The sequence below is a fragment of the Rhinopithecus roxellana genome, chromosome 3, assembly GCF_007565055.1.
Source record: "Rhinopithecus roxellana isolate Shanxi Qingling chromosome 3, ASM756505v1, whole genome shotgun sequence".
Taxonomy (NCBI): domain Eukaryota; kingdom Metazoa; phylum Chordata; class Mammalia; order Primates; family Cercopithecidae; genus Rhinopithecus; species Rhinopithecus roxellana.
In genome coordinates this window covers 158,210,001-158,230,183 of record NC_044551.1, presented here as the reverse complement: position 1 = coordinate 158,230,183, position 20,183 = coordinate 158,210,001, and the positions used below count along the sequence as shown (strand labels likewise).

At 42.9% G+C, this 20,183-nt stretch overlaps 1 protein-coding gene across 2 annotated transcripts in view; it reads left to right on the top strand.

The window, feature by feature from the left end:
* DIAPH1 (diaphanous related formin 1) overlaps window positions 1–20,183 on the top strand; it is a 106,666-nt gene that overhangs the window by 79,506 nt on the left and 6,977 nt on the right. For both annotated transcript variants that reach the window (XM_010388244.2, XM_010388245.2), the window contains 9 exons: window positions 7,830–7,928; window positions 12,461–12,555; window positions 12,906–13,007; window positions 13,232–13,471; window positions 13,591–13,720; window positions 14,473–14,597; window positions 15,739–15,903; window positions 16,026–16,161; window positions 17,973–18,059. In XM_010388244.2, the coding sequence (XP_010386546.2) occupies window positions 7,830–7,928; window positions 12,461–12,555; window positions 12,906–13,007; window positions 13,232–13,471; window positions 13,591–13,720; window positions 14,473–14,597; window positions 15,739–15,903; window positions 16,026–16,161; window positions 17,973–18,059 (1,179 nt within the window). The remainder of the gene's footprint in view (window positions 1–7,829; window positions 7,929–12,460; window positions 12,556–12,905; window positions 13,008–13,231; window positions 13,472–13,590; window positions 13,721–14,472; window positions 14,598–15,738; window positions 15,904–16,025; window positions 16,162–17,972; window positions 18,060–20,183) is intronic.

Here is a 20,183-nt window from a genome sequence, read left to right as displayed (position 1 = left end):
CTGCTTGCCTCGGCCTCCCAGAGAGCTGGGATTACAGGCGTGAGTCACTGCGCCTGGTGGACAGTTAGACTATTTCTACCTTTGTCTATTTTGAATAGAGCTGCTATGAATGTGCATGTACTTGTATCCATTTGAGTAGCTATTTTTGGTTTTGGGGAGTATATGCCTTAGGAGTGGATTTGCTAGGTCATATAGTAATTCTGTTTAATAGGATGAAAGGATGTGTTGAATCTGTAGATCGATGTGGGGAAAATATACATCTTTCAATGTTGAATTTTATATTCTATGAACATCATGTATCTTTCCATTTGTATAGGTCTTTGATTTCTCTCATCAGTGTTTTGTGGTTTTTAGCATACAGTTTGGTCACGTAACTTTTGTTCACATAAGTGTAAATGAAGTGTTTCTCTTATATTTATTTATTTATTTGCTTCTGTCTTATGGTACTTTATTTCTCTTTCTAGTTGTTCATTTCTGTTCTTTCTTTCTTTTTTTCCTTTCTTTTCTTTCTTTTCTTTCTTTCCTTTCTTTTTTTTTTTGAGACAGAATCTTGCTCTGTTGCCCAGGCTGGAGTGCAGCAGCACCACAGTCTTGGCTTACTAGAACCTCCACCTCCTGGGTTCAAGCAGTTCTCCTGCCTCAGCCTCCCAAGTACCAGGGATTACAGGCACACACCACCACCAGCTGATTTTTGTGTTTTTAGTAGAGACAGGGTTTCACCATGTTGGCCAGGCTGGTCTCAAACTCCTGACTTCAAGTGATCCACCTGCCTTAGCCTCCTGAAGTGCTGGGATTACAGGCATGAGCCACCGTGCATAGCCCTTAAATATATGTAAAAAAGCCAGGGCGCGGTGGCTCATGCCTGTAATCCCAGCACTTTGGGAGGCCGAGGCAGGCAGATCACGAGGTCAGGAGATCGAGACCATCCTGGCTAACACGGTGAAACCCTGTCTCTACTAAAAATACAAAAAATTAGCCAGGCGTGGTGGCGGGCACCTGTAGTCCTAGCTACTCGGGAGGCTGAGGCAGAAGAATGGGGTGAACCCAGGAGGCGGAGCTTGCAGTGAGCCGAGGTAGCGCCACTGTACTCCAGCCTGGGTGACAGAGTGAGACACCGTCTTAAAAAAAAAAAAAAAAAAAAAAATATATATATATATATATATATATATATATATATATATGGAGAGAGAGAGAGAGAGAGAGAGATTGGTGAGAGCAAACATCTTTACCTGGTTTCTGGAGTCTCAGCATTCAGTCTTTCACAAGCATAAAGTCATTTGTAAATTTTTCATAAATGTGCTTTCTCAGGTTGAGGAAGTTCCCATTAATTCCAAGTTTACCTAGACTTTCATGAATAGGATTTTAAATTTCGTAAAATACTGATACAATGTTTTAAACATCTCTGAAATCATGATGTGTCTCACAGTGGATGTCATAGTTTCATTGGCAGGACTCTTTCATTTTTAATGGTGCATAAAATAGTGTGTATTTTATAATTGCTGCCATCATGTATTTGATGAAATAGCCCAAGCTGGAGTGCAGTGGTGTGATCTCAGCTCATTGCAACTTCCCCCTCCCGGGCTCAAGTGATTCTCGTGCCTCAGCCTTCAGAGTAGCTGGGACCATAGGCAAGTGCCACCACCCCAGGCTAATTTTTTGTATTTTAGTAGAGATGGGGTTTTGTCATGTTGCCCATGGTGGTCTCAAACTCCTGAGCTCAGGTGATCTGTGCACCTTGGCCTCCCAAAGTGCTGGGATTACAGGCGTGAGCCACCACACCTGGTCTGAAATGGCATCTTTTGATAGGTGATAAGGCTACTGTCATGTCTGTTTAAAATTTCCCTGAGACCAGGTGCAGTGGCTCATGCCTGTAATCCCAGCACTTTGGGAGGCCAAGGCGAGTGGATCACCTGAGGTCAGGAGTTCGAGACCAGCCTGGCCAACATGGTGAAACCCCATCACTACTAAAAATACAAAAATTAGGCTGGACGTGGTGGCTCACACCTGTAATCCCAGCACTTTGGGAGGTTGAGGCGGTCGGATCACGAGGTCAGGAGTTCGAGACCAGCCTGGCCAATATGATGAAATCCCGTCTCTACTAAAAATACAAAAATTATTGAGGCCTGGTGGCAGGCGCCTGTAGTTCTAGCTACTTGGAAGGCTGAGACAAAAGAATCACTTGAACCTGGGAGGTGGAGGTTGCATTGAGCCAAGATCGCACCACTGCACTCCAGCCTGGGCAGCAGAGCAAGACTCCGTCTCAAAAAAAAAAAAAAAAAAAAAGCCGGGCACGGTGGCGTGTGCCTGTAATCCCAGCTACTCAAGAAGGAGGCTGAGGCAGGAGGATTGCTTGAACCCGGGAGGCAGAGGTTGCAGTAGGCTGAGATCATGCCACTGCACTGTAGCCTGAGCGACAGAGCAAGACTCCATTTCAAAAAAAAAGAAAAAAAAACAACCTTATGCCTTATGAGATATACAAAAAGCACTAGAGGATAATTTATACCTGTAAATGCCCATAGTAAGGAAGAAGAATGATCTCACTCAAATCAGTAACCTAACCTTCAACCTTAAGACACTAGAAAGAGAAGAGCAAACTAAGTCTAAAGCAAGCAGAAGGAAAGAAATAATAAAGATTAGGGAGGAAATTAACAACATAGAGAATAGAAGAAAAATAGAGAAAATCAATGAAACCAGAAGCTTATTATTTAAAGACACCAAAATTCATAAAACTTAGCCAGATTGACCAAGAAAAAGAGAGACTTGAATCGGAAAGAAAGAGTAGACATTACTACCAACCTTCCAGAAATAAAAAGGATTACAAAGAATACCGTGATTCATCAACAAATTAGATAACCCAGATGAAATGGCAAATTCCCGGAAATACACAAACTACCAAAACTGATGCAAGAAAAAATAAACAATCTGAATAGATCTGTAACGTGAGGAGATTGAATCATTAGTCAAAAACTACCCAAAAAGAAAAGGCCCAGATAGCTTCACTTAACATTTAATGAAGAATTAATACAATTAACACTAATTCTTTGCAAACTCTTCCAAGAAATAGAGTATTTCACAACAGTTTTTTTTTTGTTTGTTTGTTTTTTGTGTTTTTTTTTTTTTTTTGGAGGGGGACACAGGGTCTTGTTCTGTTGCCCAGGCTGGAATGCAGTGGGGCAATCTCCACTCACTGCAACCTCCGCCTCCTGGGTTTAAATGATTCTCATGCCTCAGCCTCCCAAGTAGCTGGGATTACAGGTGTGCACCACCATGCCCAGCTAATTTTTTTATATTTTTAGTAGAGACAGAGTTTCACCATGTTGGTCAGGCTGGTCTCAAACTCCTGGCCTCAAGTGATCTGCTTGCCTCAGCCTCCCTAAGTGCTGGGATTACAGGCGTGAGCCACCATGCCTGGCCTACATCTCATTTTATGAGGCTAGTGTTACCCTGATGGCAAAATCAGACAATGACATAAGAACAAACTATAGAGCAATATTTTTTATGAATATGGTAGCAAAAATCTTTAATGAAAAACTATTGACTGGGTGTGGTGGTTCACCTGTAATCCCAGCACTTTGGGAGGCTGAGGTCGGTGCATTGCTTGAGCCCAGGAGTTCGAGACTAGCCTGGGCAACGTGGCAAAACTGTGTCTCTACAAGAAATATAAATGTTAGCCAGGGAGGCTGAGCACAGTGGCTGATGCCTGTAATCCCAGCACTTTGGGAGGCTGAGGCAGGTAGATCACCTGAAGTCAGGAGTTCTAGACCAGCCTGGCCAACATGGTGAAACCCCGTCTCTACTAAAAATACAAAAATGAGCCGGGCATGGTGATGGGTGCCTGTAATCCGAGTTACTTGGGACGCTGAGGCAGGGAAATCACCTGAACCTGGGAGGCGGTGGTTGCAGTGAGCCGAGATTGTGCCACTGCACTTCAGCCGGGGCTACAGAGTGAGACTCTGCCTTAAAAAAAACCAAAAATAGGTGCCGAGCGCAGTGGCTCACGCCTATAATCCCAGTACTTTGGGAGGCTGTGGTGGGCGGATCACGAGGTCAGGAGATCGAGACCATCCTGGCTAACACGGTGAAACCCCATCTCTACTAAAAATACAAAAAATTAGCCGGGCGTGGTGGCAGGTGCCTATAATCCCAGCTACTTGGGAGGCTGAGGCAGGAGAATGGCATGAACCCGGGAGGCGGAGTTTGCAGTGAGCCGAGGTAGCGCCACTGCACTCCAGCCTGGGCAACAAAGCGAGACTGTGTCTCAAAAAAAAAAAAAAAAAAAGTTAGCCAGGTGTGGTGGCTCATGCCTGTAGCCTCAGCTACCTGGGAAGCTGAGATGGGAGGATTGCTTGAGCTCAGGAGGTTGAGGATGCAATGAACCACGACTGAGCCACTGCACTCCAGCCTGGGTGACCAAGTGAGACCCTTTCTCAAAAGAAACCCTCAAAAACAAAGATTCTATTTTGATTTATTTACAGTGTTTGAGTATATTGCTTTGTATAGTTTTCTTAGATGTTGTAGGTATTACAATATATGTATATAACCTATCCCAGTCTAATATATAACCTATCCCAGTGTTTTACCAAGTTCAGTGAAGTGTAGAAACTTTTTTTTCCATTTAAGTCTCTTTGCCCTCCTCACTTTTTAAATATAACTGTCTTAAGTATTTCCTCTACATGAAGCTACTCCATTTTGGTGGAACTGGAAGTGTATATGCTTGTCTTTTATCTGTCAACCTTACTGAATGATTAATTCTTGTAGTTCTTCCTTGGGTTGTCTTGAATTGCTATATATAGTCATATCTTTCACAAAAATGACATTTTCATTCCTTCCTTTCTTCTATCTATACCTTTTATTTTTCTCACTACAAGTAGAAAAAAAATGAATATGGTTTTCTGTTTCTCAACATCAATAATAAATGTATGTATATTTTTTCACTTTTCCTATGTAAAATGAGATACTTTTTTCCCCTTCCCTGCTTCTAAGTTTTTGTGATATAATCTGGATATGGTATAATCTGGATATGTTGTATCTTCATTTTTATCTGACCATAATTTTCATTTTTTGTATGGTTTTTTTTTTTTTTGGAGACTAGGGACTCTGTTATTTAGGCTGGAGTGCAGTGGCACAGTCATGGCTCACTGCACCCTCAACCTCCTGGGCTCAAGTGATCCTCCTATTTCAGCCTCCTAAATAGCTGGCAATACAGGCGTGTGCCACCACGCCCAGCTAAATTTTTTTTTTTAAGGAGACAGGGTCTCACTATGTTGCCCAGGCTAGTCTCAAACACCTGGACTCAAGTGACCCTCCCACTTCGGCCTCCTAAAGTGCTCAGATTATAGGCATGAGTCACCATGCCAGGCCTTTTTTTTTTTTTAATGTGATCTGTCTTTACCTACTTATCTCACTTCATCTCCTGCTCTTCCCCTCTTTCCATCTACTTTTAGCCTTAGTGACATTTTTGCTCCTCGTTCAACAACACATCCAATATGCTTTATCTCAGGCCTTTGCATTTGTTATTGCCTCTGCCTGGAATGCTTTTGCCCCTTTCCCCTGGATAATTATGTGGCTTGCTCCCTCACTTTCTAAGAAGTCTTTACTTAGATGTCACTTACAGTGAGATCTTCCTTGACCATCCCTCTAAAATTGTAACCTGCCCCCTGCCACCATCAAATCCCCCATCCTTTTCCCTGTTTTTCTTTTCATAGCAGCTATGATAATATAGCATATTATTTTATCTATTAATTGGTCTAGTTTATTTCTTTTTGTTAGAACGTAAGTTCCCTGAAGGCAGGAATCTTTCTCTATTTTGTTCACTTCATTTATTTCCATTGCCTAGAATGGAGCCTGGCACATGTAGGTACTCAATAGATATTTATTGAAATAATTAATCTTTGTGGATTTATTATTTTTCTACCTCAAACTGGGACTACTGAGCTCCAAAACAGTGAATTTTTTTTGAGACAGTGTCTCACTCTGCCACCCAGGCTGGAGTGCAGTGGTACCATTACAGCTCACTGCAGCGTCAGCCTCCTGGGCTCAGGTGATTTTCCCACATCAATTTTCTGAGTAGCAGGGACTACAGGTGCACGCCACCATGCCTGGGCTAATTTTTGAATTTTTTTTGTAGAGACAGGGTTTTGCCATGTTGGTCAGGTTGGTCTCAAACTCCTGAGCTCAAGTGATCTGCCCACCTCAGCCTCCCAAAGTGCCAGGATTACAGACAGATGTGAGCCACTGCGCCCAGCCAGGAGTGAATGTGTTTTATAGTTCTTTGCACCTTTTATATGTAACTTTTTTGTTTTAATTCTTGTTTATTTGCACCAGGTAATACTTTTCATATGGTTTAAAATTCAAATGGTATAAAAAGGTTGTGTTCAAAAGTATTATCCCACTGTCGTGTTCAAACACCCCATTCCTCTGCTCAGAGGCAGCTCGCTTTGTCAGGTTCTTGACTCTCCTTTCAGGGATATTCCCATATGACTTTCTGAAAGTTTGATACCAAGTTACGCTATAGGACGAAGTATTTTACAATTATATCTGTCCAGAATTGTTACTTGTTTTTTTTCTATGTATTGCTCAACCCTCCTTGGATAGCCAGCATCAACCATTTTTTAGAGAATGTTACTATCGTGAGAGCCATTAAGGGAGTGATAAAATGAAATACTGTTTTGCACATGCCCTTGAAGTTCACAATCTAGGTGGGATGAGAAATATCCACACTTATTAAATAACAGAGACTTTAAAAAGATCAAGATAATACGTATGAATGTCACAAAACATTGAGTAATTAATTGTTCAATGAGATACAGATGACAAATACCATGAAAATTAGTTTATCAAAGCAGAGAGCAAGCATCTTTTATCAGGGAACATTTCATGAGAAGGGAGGAATATGATGGCTTTGGATAGTCTGAAAAGAATGTAGAGGGAAGAAGTGTATTTTACCTCAATCATAGGCAGTTGAGAAAACAGAATTTTTTTAGGGAAAGTCATGTTCAAGATGGAGCTTAAGGTGTGGCAACAGTGACTCGTGCCTGCAATCCCAGCAATTGGAGAGGCTGAGGCAAGCAGATTGCTTGATCCCAGGAGTTCGAGGCCAGCCTGGGCAACATGGTGAAACCCTATCTCCACAAAAAAAACCACAAAAATTAGCTGGGTGTGGTGGCCTGTACCTGTAGTTCAAGCTCCTTGGCAGACTGAAGTGGGAGAATTATCCGAGTCCAGGAGGTCAAAGCTGCAAGTGAGCCATGATTGCCTCACTGCACTCCAACCTGGGTGACACAGTGAGACGCTGTCTCAAAACAAAAAAGGATGGAGCTTGAAAGATAAGTTGTATTTTTAAATAGGCACAGAAGGAAGGATCTAACATGGTAGAAGGGAACTACTGAACTAATGCTAACCAACTGTTCTTGTGAATCAAGTTTTAATGGAACACAGCCATGCCCATTCATTTATGTATTGTCTGTGCCTACTTTCATGCTACAGTGGCAGAGTTGAAAAATTGAGACAGACCATACGGCCTGCAAAGCCTAAAATACTGTCTGGTCCTTTATAGGAAGCTTGCTGATCCCTGCAAGTACTTAGGATGTAGGTAGGAAAGCGTTACTGATACATATTGAAGAAATGAAAATGAGATATTTATTAGAGTTGGGGGCGGTTCAGTAATAGGAGGGTGGTTGGTTGAAAAGGAGGTTAGTTTTAAAGGAATACAATAGAGAGACCATTATAATAGAGAGGAAGTGAGGGGCCATTTCACGCTGGACAGTAGTTCAGTAAAGCACAGAGGTGGCTTACTCTTAATCATGCTTTTCTGATCTTTTCCCTGCTAGCCAAGAAGGATCAAGAAGGTGGAGAAGAAAAGAAATCTGTGCAAAAGAAAAAAGTAAAAGAGTTAAAGGTGTTGGATTCAAAGACAGCCCAGAATCTCTGTGAGTATCTCTTGATCCCAACTCTTCGAAATGTGAAGGAGTTCTTTTAATAACTTTTAATTCTCTAGAATCTGTGGTCCCTTGATATGGAACTTTAATTTGTTCAATTCCTGCTATATGCCAAGCATTGCACAGTGAATTTTCAGTATCATGTTTAATTTCTTCAATAGCCCTGCAAGATTTTTAAGTATCCAGATTTATGTCAAGGAAACAACCGAAGACTTTCAGGAATTTGCCTAGTCATGAAGCTAGTAAGAAGGAGGTCTGGTATTTGAGCCTTTTTTTTTTTTTTTTTTTTTTTTTCTGAGACAGAGTCTCACTCTGTTGCCCATGCTGGAGTGCAATAATGCGATCACAGCTCCCTGCCACCTCAGCTTCCCAGGCTTAGTTGATTCTTCCACCCCAGCCTCCCAAGTAGCTGGGACTATAGGTGTGCACCACCACGCGCAGCTAATTTTTTCTAGAGACGGGGTTTTGCCATGTTGCTCAGGCTGGTCTCAAACTCCTGGGCTCAGGTGATCCGCCCAGCCGAGCCTCTGACTTTTTTATTTAAAAGTCCTTACTATGTCCATTGCATTCACACAAAGTCTACCACAGATGGTCTAGCCACTATACATTTCCTCTTTTCCACTTTTGCTTTTTTATTAAATAAATAGAGAAGGAGTCTCGCTATGTTGCCCAGGCTGGTCTCGAGCTCCTGGCCTCAAGTGATCTACCCACCTCAGCCTCACAATATGTTGGGATTACAGATGTAAGCCACCATGCCCAGCTTTCACTTTCTAATAAGTAAAGGTACTAGCTTGGCTTCAGTTAAATTTAAAATTACTTTGTGATTTAAAATAAGGTAAATTTAGTACTTCTCAAAGTAGGATCAGTAACTCCAGAGAAGGTTTCTGTTCTGAAATTTCCACCTATACTTATAACTGTTTGGTAGTAAAATTTCAAATAAGAAATTCCTCTGCAAAGTTGATATAGATAGTACTTACTTGATGATCAGGACAAATGTTAAATTTTTGTTCATTTCAATTATTCATCTACCTACTTCATACCGAGAAATATAGACTTAAATATTTATTTGACAAATATTTCAGGGTCTGCTATGTTGTAGGCTCTATTAGCCACATACTAGGCATGTGTTCCAGAGATGAAAGGGTGTGTTCCGTAAAACCCACTCAGTCTTGTGATGCAGTTATTGTCTGTTTTTCTGAATGAAAAAAACAAAGTTTAAATGATGTGCAGTGTCCAGATCACACAGCCAATAAGTACACATACCCATAAGTAAAGTCAGTGATAAACTGTCACATTATTCTTGACTATATAATCTTAAATTATTGTCAACAGCTGTTAAATAGTGTCTGTGGTGAAGTCTTATGGAGACTAAAGTAGTGTGAGTCAGTTCCTCTTCCCAAGAGTATCTCTAGGAACATAAAACATGAGTAATTGTTTTAAAAAATGATACAAGAAGGACAGTGGTGTAGTACATTATGATTTCTAGTGGCATGATATTGATATGGGAAACAATTTAAGAAAAGAAAATTGAGAGTAGTATAGGGTAGGATGGTCTGGAAGAAGGAATTTAGTGATTCAGCAGTCTCATATGCTAACGATACAAAGCTGAATAAGACAAAGCTGTCTGCATGAGCCATGTATTTGGTAAAGACAGAAAGGCAGATGATAATAGCACAGATTGATAAATGCTATGAAGGAGGTATGCTAGAATGTTTATGAGAGTACTAGGAAGGGAGGGGTCTAAATCAAGTGGGGGCAGTGTTGGAGGGGCCCAGAAGATATTCTAAAGGAGGTACTACTTAAACTGAGTTGAAAGAACAGTTAAGGAATTAAGGAGGCTGGGCATGGTGGCTCATTCCTGTAATCCCAGCAGGAAGCTGAGGTGGGAAGATTGCTTGAGACCAAGAGTTCAAGACCAGCCTGGGAAACAAAGCAAGACCCCTGTCTCTACAAAACATAAAATATTAGCTGAAGACAGTGGCGTGTACCAGTAGTCCCAACTGCTCAGGAGGCTAAGGCAGAAGGATTGCTTGAGCCCAGGAATTTGAGGTTGCAGTGAGCTGTGATTGCACCACTGCACTGCAGCCTGGGCAACAGAGTAAGACCCTGTCTCAAAAAAAAAAAAAAAAAAAAGTGGGGGAAGGTTGGCTCGTTTCAGGAGAGGGATCAGCATGTATGAGAGCGTGAGATAACATTATGCAGTTCAGGAACTGCAAGTAGTTGAATATAACTGAGTAAAGTTTAATCAGGAAAGTGAGTGAGATTATCCTGTGTAATTTTTAGGAAGGCTGCTTTGGCGGTGATTTTGAGGCTGCATTGCTAAGGTAAGGGGAGACTATAGGCAGAGATGAGTTATGTCATTGTTTTAAACTAGATGAGATGCGATCAGGGCCTGAAACTAGGGTGATGAGAATAAGAGAGGGAGAGGATATTAAGACGGTAGAATTAGGCTAGGTGCAGTGGCTCATGGCTGTAATCCCAGCACTTTGGGAGGCCGAGGCAGGTGGTTCACTTGAGGTCAGGGGTTCGAGACCAGCCTGGTCAACATGGCAAAACCCTGTCTCTGCTAAAAATAGAAAAATTAGCTGGGCATGGTGGAGCACACCTGTAATCCCAGCTACTCATGGGGCTGAGGCAGGAGAATCGCTCGAACCCAGGAGGCGGAGGTTGCAGTGAGTCAACACCACGCCATTGCACTCCAGTCTGGGTGACAGAGTGAGACTCCAGACTTCATCTCAAGAAATAAATAAATTAAAATAAAATAAAATAAAAAACTAGCCAGATGTGGTGCCGCATGCCTATAGTCCCAGCCACTTGGGAGACTGAGGTCGGGGGAGGATTGCTTGAGCCTGGGAGGTCGAGGCTGCTGTGAGCTATGATTGCACTACTACACTCTAGCCTGGGCAACAGAGTGAGATGCTGTCTCCAAAAAAAAAAAAAAAAAAGGTAAAATTAATGGAATTTAGTGATTGACTTGCGATAAAGGAGAAGGTGATTTGAGGTTTAGGTCACTCTGTGGAAAGTGGTACCATTTACTGAAATAGAAAAATTCAGCAAGAACAGATTATCTTTTTGGGGAGGTGGATGTGAGAGGTAGCAGGATGGTGTCTTACCTAAAGTATATCCTCTAAGTGGCTGCCATCTTTTCATTGGCATTGTGGTGATGGAATAAATCAGAGTCGTGGAAGTGAGAGAGAATAGGCTATTTTAGATTGCTGTAAAGTGAAAGAAAGATAAACTGGTAATTTAGAGAGGAACATTGAGTAAGATAAAAAAACTTGATTGTGCATATATGCTGAAGGGAAAGGTCTATGGGGCTGCCTCTTCTGTTGACACGTGAGGAAAGGATGAGCACACGGGAGTGTATATACTTAGACATAAATACGTATATGAACACATGTTGCCTATTAGCTTACAAAAGTGTTGGTGTAGTTTTCTTCTAGGCGATTCCAAAAGTCTTATCTGAGTCTATTCTAGTCTGGCTCTAACCAAGAGCCCTAGTGCTTTATTTTTAAGTAGGATAAGAGAAAGCTGAGCAAGTAATTTGACCAGTGGCTTCGATTTTTCTCAGTGAAGAGAAGCAGAGTCTTCCTGGAACAAATGGGGAAGTGGTGGGGCAGTGGGGAAAGTGGGAATATGTTGGAGGACCTGCCAAGAAGGGTAGGAGAAAGTGGAATAGGGACACATGAAGAGAATTGCTAACAGCGCAGTGGCCCCAGTTATCTATCATTGGTGCTACTGCAAATTCATAGACTCCAGTCTGCATCAGCCCAGGTGTCAGAGTAGAAAAATGAAATGGAAGACTGAGAAGGATGCAAGAGAATGGTAATAGTAGGAGTAGTAATACTAATGGGAGTCATAATAGAGAGCAAATGAACTGTTGGTTTAGAGGCTCCTAATGAAATAGGAAAGGCAGAGTGGAACTGATATGTCAGTGAAAACAACAGTCAGGAGACTGGAAAGAGAGGTCCTGTTAAGGTTGAAGAGTCAAATGAGAGAAAGGGAGACTTGAAAAAACAGGATGTGTAGGGAATAGGATATGGCAGTTTAAGGTCAAGGCAGCTTTGAGGATCAAGTCCTGAGAGTGGGGAACTAAAGTAGAGTGGGGTGAAAGTCTTTGATGTATATAGACTTTTTTGAGATGGGTCTCGCTCTGTTGCTCAGGCTGGAGTACAGTGGTGCAGTCACAGCTCACTGCAGCCTTGACCTCCTGGGCTCAGGTGATCCTCCCACCTCAGCCTGCTGAGCAGCTGGGACTACAGGTGCACACCATCATGCCTGGCTAGTTTTTGTATTTTTTGTAGAGATGAGATTTCCCCATGTTGCCTAGGCTGGTCTCAAACTCGGGGGCTCAAGCGATCTGCCCACCTTGGCCTCCCAAAGTGCTAGGATTACAGGCATGAGCCACTGTGCCTGGCCTAAGAGAGCCCTGTTAGGAAGATTATCCAGCATAGGTTTGCAGGATGGGTTGGAAGGGAGAACAGACAGAGATGAACATGTCTTAATATCTCATTTTCTGGCAGCAATCTTTTTGGGTTCCTTCCGCATGCCCTATCAAGAGATTAAGAATGTCATCCTGGAGGTGAATGAAGCTGTTCTGACTGAGTCTATGATCCAGGTAAGGAGCATGGTGGTTCTGCTGGAGCAGGCTTTTCTGTGTCGCTGGGCACTGGCCTCATCTCTGTGTAGATGAAGAAGATCCTCCTCTAGCATTGCTGACTTACGAGTGCTGGCTTTGAGAAACTCCCTTTTCTCTGGTGGTCAGGTTACTTCTGGTATATTTTGCAAAAGTCCCACCATCTCAGTAGCTGCCTCTCATCTCCCACCGTATGTTTCCTTCTGTATGGTCCTTGAGCAGAGTGTAGGATTGACAACAGAGTAAAAGTTGTCAGCGAATAAAAGTAAAAGTTGTCAGCTTGAGTTGTCAGCGAATCCCCCTCCAGCTGAGATGTTTCTTCCCTCTTTCAGAACCTCATTAAGCAAATGCCAGAGCCAGAGCAGTTAAAAATGCTTTCTGAACTGAAGGATGAATATGATGACCTGGCTGAGTCAGAGCAGTTTGGCGTGGTGGTGAGTGAGGCCTGTGGCAGTAAGCGGTTCTCCACCTCCTATATTCCCCTTCCCTCTAGAGAGCAGCCTGGGCATATGCTCCTTGCTGTTTGTCTGTTTTTGAACCTGTCTTAATCTCTTCTCCCTGCTCTGGAGCTCTGATCCTCCCATAGGAGGCTCAAGCCTGTATCTTTCTGATTTTACTCTCTTTTCACTGTAATGGAACTGCTTGTGTTCTCTACTAGATGGGCACTGTGCCCCGACTGCGGCCTCGCCTCAATGCCATTCTCTTCAAGCTACAATTCAGCGAGCAAGTGGAGAATATCAAGCCAGAGATTGTGTCTGTCACCGCTGCATGTGAGGAGTTACGTAAGAGTGAGAGCTTTTCCAATCTCCTAGAGATTACCTTGCTTGTTGGAAATTACATGAATGCTGGCTCCAGAAATGCCGGTGCTTTTGGCTTCAATATCAGCTTCCTCTGTAAGGTGAGCCAAAGAGTTAGAGCAGGACAACACAAGGAAGGCTGCAGCCTCTATGAGTTCAGTGTTGGCAGGAGGCCATCTTGGACATGTCAGGATTTAACAGTTTCTCCTCTTGCTCTAAGCTTCGAGACACCAAGTCCACAGATCAGAAGATGACGTTGTTGCACTTCTTGGCTGAATTGTGTGAGAATGACTATCCTGATGTCCTCAAGTTTCCAGACGAACTTGCCCATGTGGAGAAAGCCAGCCGAGGTGGGGCAGTTTGGGATGAAGTTAGAGCCCAAAAGTCTCTGCATGGGGAGGGAAATAAGACAGAGTCTAGATTTGAGAGCGTTTTCAGTTCAGACAATTTAAGTTTAAATGAATTTAGGCATGGTGCCTAAGTCACAAGGGCAGAGCGTAAGGCTGAGGAGAGATCTCTATGTGTAGAAACAGGAAGCACTCTTCTCTTCCTAAGGAAACACCAAACACCAAAAAACAGTTAGAAAGGCAGATGTTTTCAGTCTAGGTTAACAGTTCTTTTCATTAAGAAAACATAGACTAGATTAACAAAAATTAGGCCTCACTGTCCTGGAACTAGACAAAGAAAAAGCAGCATTCATTGAAAATTGGAACAGATTTCTGCCCCCGCCTCTATATTTCTATGTATATCTCTCTCCTCCCAAACCCTGTTCTCTAAAATAAATGAGACCAAGATCTCAGGTGATTTCATAGATTCGTGTTAAATTAAATGAAGTCTTTCTTCTGTTCCTAGTACTGCATACCTTGTGAAGGCTCAGGTTCAATGATCAAATAATTTATAGTCTCACTGGAAAGATGAAAATTTAAGTATGTGACACAACTAAAGTACATAAGGAACTAAAATTATTAAGTGCCAGAATGTGTGTATAGACTGAAGCTCTGCTCTGAAAGGTGAAACTAAGGGGTGTTGAGGCTGGGATTATTAGTAAGCTCTTGCTGTCTGTTTTTATGGTGGTGGTGGTGGTGTTTTTTTTTTTTTTTAGTTTCTGCTGAAAACTTGCAAAAGAACCTAGATCAGATGAAGAAACAAATTTCTGATGTGGAACGTGATGTTCAGAATTTCCCAGCTGCCACAGATGAAAAAGACAAGTTTGTTGAAAAAATGACCATATCCTCTCTTGAAAGGAGGGAGTTGTTCCCTATGAAGGGAAAGAAAACTTCCTGTAGTGGGGGAAAAACAGGATAGATAGGGCAATATGCGATTTTTTTTTCTCTTAAAAAGCTCTTTTTCTTTAAATACATAGTTTTTTGGATTTGTTAGTATTTTCAGACAGGCTCTCACTGTGTCACCCAGGCTGGAGTGCAGTAGTGCCATCATGGCCCACTGCAGCCTTGACCTCCTGGACTCAAATGATCCTTACCCCCTCAGCCTCCTTGGTAACTAGGACTACAGGCATGTGCCACCAGGCCCAGCTAAACTTTATTTACCCTTTTTTCTTTAGAGACGGGGTGTCACTTTGTTGCCCAGGCTGCATAGTTCCTGAGAGCATTCCATTGTTGTGGAGTGGAAGCAAACCATGCAGATCAACGATAAAAGTCCTCCCGACTCCCCTGCCTGTACCCCATCTCCACTACACACACTCACACACGCTTCCCTCTCCTTCTCCTCCCCAAAGGTAACCACTGCCACTGGACTTTATTCTGATGTGCACCTCATACATTTATTTTAAACAAAAACTGCATTATATTGTGTTTTGCACATAATATGTCTTGGCCATGTTTCCATAATAGTATTTATAGAAAACCCCCTTTTAGGTCAAGAGATTGAGACCATCCTGGTCAACATGGTGAAACTCCATCCCTACTAAAAATACAAAAAAATTAGCCGGGTGTGATGGTGGGTGCCTGTAGTTCCAGCTGCTCGGGAGGCTGAGGCAGGAGAATTGCTTGAACCCGGGAGGCGGAGGTTGCAGTGAGCCAAGATCGCGCCGCTGCACTCCAACCCGGCGACAGAGCAAGACTCTGTCTCAAAACAAACAAACAAACAAACAAAAAAACCCTACTCTGTCTCAAAAAAAAACAGGAAAAAAAAAAACCCCTTTTAAACTGCCACCTTCTTTTTTATAGGTGTACCATAGTTCATTTTATTAGTCCCCTATTTAGGCTACCTACATGGCTTTGGTTTTTGCTGTTATAAACAGTGCTGTATTGAACATGTCTTTGCATGCCAGTACTCATCTTTGAGTAATTCCTTGGGCTAGAGAAGTGGGTCTGCTTCTTGGTCTTGGTCCTTTACTCCTTGGCTGCACAGCTTTGTAAAGGATGCACAGGAACAGTATAACAAGCTGCAGATGATGCATTCTAACATGGAGACCCTCTATAAGGAGCTGGGCGAGTACTTCCTCTTTGACCCCAAGAAGTTGTCTGTTGAAGAATTTTTCATGGATCTTCACAATTTTCGGAATATGTTTTTGGTGAGCAAGGGATTCTTGCTGACTGAATCTTTTGTGGGCATTTCTCACTTTCCCCGGGTTCCTGTTGGCTGGTAGTAGGTGTACAATGCCCATGTGTTCCTTCCTCCCCTTCCCTGCCCCAGCAAGCAGTCAAGGAGAACCAGAAGCGGCGGGAGACAGAAGAAAAGATGAGGCGAGCAAAACTAGCCAAGGAGAAGGCAGAGAAGGAGCGGCTAGAGAAGCAGCAGAAGAGAGAGCAACTCATAGACATGAATGCAGGTGAGGAGTGAAGATGGGTTGATGGGTTGAGATAGGAATGTTTGGAAAACTTCTCTGCCTAAGAGTCTAGAGGCAGAGTCTCGTATCTGAGCTCACCTCCTGGCAAATGATTTTTGGCAGTCTTCTGCCTCCAAGATCCCGATGCCAGACTTTAACCCCAGTTCAGATAATGCACATTCCAACTTGCCCTGGTAAAACTTTTACCTTTTCTCTCCTTTGCTGGCTCTTTTGTGTTCTCTCTCATTCCGTGATTGTGGTATTGCTGTGATATATACTGTTTTCCTTCTGTCCGTCCAAAGGTTCTTCTGGCCTGTTCTCATTCCCTCCACTAAATCTTTCGGGTTTTTTTCTCTAAAATATTTTCCTAATGCTCTCCCATCTTTTAACTGTGGTATGTCTTCCCTTTCTGCTTATTTCACAAAGTACTATGTCCCTAGTACCTTAGCCCAGTTGTACACACAATTAGACTGTAAATGGATTGAACTTTTGGAGGGGGTGGGGAGCCGGTCACCCTCTTCTTTTTTCAGCAGAATCTCTATTTCACTACCAGAAGCATGTCTTTGTTGAAACATATGGTTTCAATTACTGGCCCTCTGTTTCCTGTCTCTGCTTCTTTCCTGCTGCAGATTCCCTACCCCTTCACCCCCACTGCTGTCTCTGTGGGCAGCGGAAATACAGCATACGCTGCTCACACAGCACTGAGCTGATACCACCCTCCTCCGAACCTGAGGGGCCACGAGCCTTCTGCAAATGAAGAGGTGTTCACAGAGCTGCTGAGTTTGTTAGGACTCAGTATTTTACAGACCACGGACACAAGGGCTGCTCTGATACCTCTTGCTACCAGGGACTTTTCTTCATGCTTTTCTGGAAAGCAATTTCCTTGCCCTTAGTTGTAAACCACAACTTTGTAATGCTATTAAAGCCCACACCAAGTATCCTTCACCTTCCCCTGGGACTCCAGGGTTTGCCCCCAGGTACTGGCTAGGATGCAGTGGGGGAAGGTGGAGTCCCGCTGACATGTGGGATGAAGGCTGCACCCGGTCAACAGGCGGCGTAATGGACCTTGCCCAGTTTCCAGTACCTGGGTCAATGAGGGTGGAATGTAGGTCAGCTGCACTAGTGATGCTCAGCCAGCAGGTGGCGCTGGGAGCAGTGAGCCCCAGCCTTGGAACTGGCAGCCTATGGGCTTTTTGGGATTTCACAGTTTCAGATTTCACTATCCTAAGCTGTTGCCATGGAAACCGAGCCGGCTAGAACAAGGATTTTACGTTAACTCTTTGTGTTCCAGTCAGGCTGCTCCTCTTAGATGCAGAGGACTTAGACATCAAGAAGACTAATTAGCCACTGGAGGCAGTACTTCAGGGAAGTGTACTCTTTGATCAGTGGTCTTTCCTCAGCCCTGCTCTTGAGACCTAACCAGGCGAAACACTTTAGGATAAAGAGGGAGTGATATAGTTGCTGACTAATTTCACAATCGTAGTCTTTACTTATCCTGGTCTTGGAGTTGGGCAGTTCTATAATTTTGTTGCTAGTCCTGATTGGGGTGGGGAGGATGGCATTGCAGGGAAGATATCCCAAGGTTTGCATTGGATAATAGGCAATGAGATCTTTTGTTTTAACCATTTGTAAGCAGATACAAGTAAACATGAACTTGTGAGACTTAAGGCTGAGCTCTCTTTGTCTCTTCTTAGCTGCCAGCTGCTGTGGGAGAGGGGAAATCCAGCAATAGCCATGCATTTTGTGTGGGGCTTGGTATTTACCATGCTGCTCTGGCTGAAGAGTTCACATCTCCATCTTGTTCTTTATAACAGAGGGCGATGAGACAGGTGTGATGGACAGTCTTCTAGAAGCTCTGCAGTCAGGGGCAGCATTCCGACGGAAGAGAGGGCCCCGTCAAGGTAAGTAAGCATATGGAGCTCATCCTGGGTGTCGAAGTGGGTGAGGGCTCTCTACTCCTGCCAGTCTGAGGCTGAAGAGCAAATAATGATGTTCTAAGCATCTTTTTAGTCCCTGCATCCAGAACGGATTATCTAGTCCTCTTCCCATGTTACAGAGTAGCGACTTAGAAAACGGGTTTAAAGGGCTGACAGTAAATCAGTTACATTGGATTATGCTGCATTTCTCCCCACTCTTGAAGCAGATATTTGGAACAAAAGAACTGGGCTGCAGGACACAGGGATTTGAGTGGGCATTTGTGTGTATGAACAAAAGTTGATCTAAATACAAAATGTATATTAGGTATAGATTGAAATTCAAATTAAAAATAAGAGTCCTTACTCTGGACTTCACAAGCAGAAGGCATACATAGAGAGAACTAATAATAGAAAGTATACAATTTTGTAGAGAGGTTTAGGCATCATTATTCCCAGATAGAAAAATATAGAGGAGCATCTCTATTGAAGGGTTATGCCGTGACTGAAAACTACCTTTTCCTTGAGTGCAGTTAGCCTCTGTTGCCCTTGCATTTCCCCCATCACTGCCCTGCAATCTCTTTTCACATCCTTTGGAATATCTAAGTGGATTACATTGAGCTTGAGATTCTAAAAAGAGCTAGGACAAATGATCCAGGTATTAGTATGGGAAAAGATTAATGAAGTAAGTTCCCCTTAAGGGAATCTTACAGTGGCCAAGAGACTAATTCAAAAGAAGGTATAGCCAAGGCTGCCTCTCATGTGGAGTTGACCTGCACCATTGTGTCTAGTGAAGGTCTTTTGAGGTTAGGAGTGGTGGCTTCTTTTCTAATTTGAAGAGTGGGAATTACAAAAAAGGTATCATTTAAAGGTTTCTACTTCAGAGGGACTTAAATCTATGTTCCCTATTTCTTGGCTGTTGCATTGTGTAGGACCATTTGATAGTGAGTTTTACTTTGAGATTATTGTAAATAGAAGGAGTTGCACAGTTTGCTTTGGCCAGTGCTTAGCTATTAATACAGTGGTATCTGTAGGGCCTATAGTACCTGCCACAGCCTGGAAAGGGGGACCTTAGAGCATGCTAGCCTATATAAACTCAGTATCCTGGCCCAACTGTTTCCATCACTGTGAGTTTCATCTGTAATGGCTGACTACCCATTTCTGCTTACACTCTGAATAACCAGAGTGATACTCCCTTCTGAGGGCTCCCTTGTATGACTTCAGAACGTTCCCCAAACTGAAAGCTCCCGAGTCAAAGTTCTTATCCATTTTCTGGCATTTTCTGAGTACAGGCTTTCTAAAGGGGAGGAGAAGTGGATATGAAGAGCTGAGTACTCTCTGGGCTAGAGTGTTTAGTCTTACAGATAGGTGTTTGCAAGGAGAGTACAGCTAGAGGTACCATTACTCCTGTATTTCATCTTATAGGTTCTTACAACATTATTTCCTACTGACCACATAAGGTGATGTGGCCTTAACATTAAGCATTTCTAGCCTTACAAAAATACATTGCATCTTACTGGAGTTTTTTTGACCCCGTCAGCTGAGTGCCTGCATCAGACTTTTGGTGGGGAATTCCCTTTTAAGCCTAATCTTCCTGTGGAACTATACTAGAATCCCAGATGCTTCCTATACACAGGTAACCAGACATCAGTGGCTTCCCTCTGCTGGGGAAGCCCCATTCTTACTTCTTTCCAAATGGAAAATCAGAACTCACAGGTGGAGGAAGGAGGAATTTTGTTGGAACCTAACCTTCCAGCAGAGGACCTGAATTAGTCAAAGTACTCTCTCCCATGCCAGAGGGAATAGGAGGAGACTTATACTAGGAGATATTAAATTGGAAAGAAGGTAAAATGACAATTACATATATTTTAAGTGGCTCTAGTCTATAAGCTTATCTTTCTAGGCTCTGGGTTCACTAAATACACTTGAATATATCTTGGAGTTATTCCGGTAACTCTTTAGACTTTGGTGCTTTCACATCATGTAAAGTGATGTGATGTGGCCTCACATTAAACATAAACAGGAGGATAGCCATCAGAGTAGACTACAAAGAACACAGGGTAGGTAGGGATCAAAACTCCTAAAGTCACATCTAGTTGGGATACTGTCTGT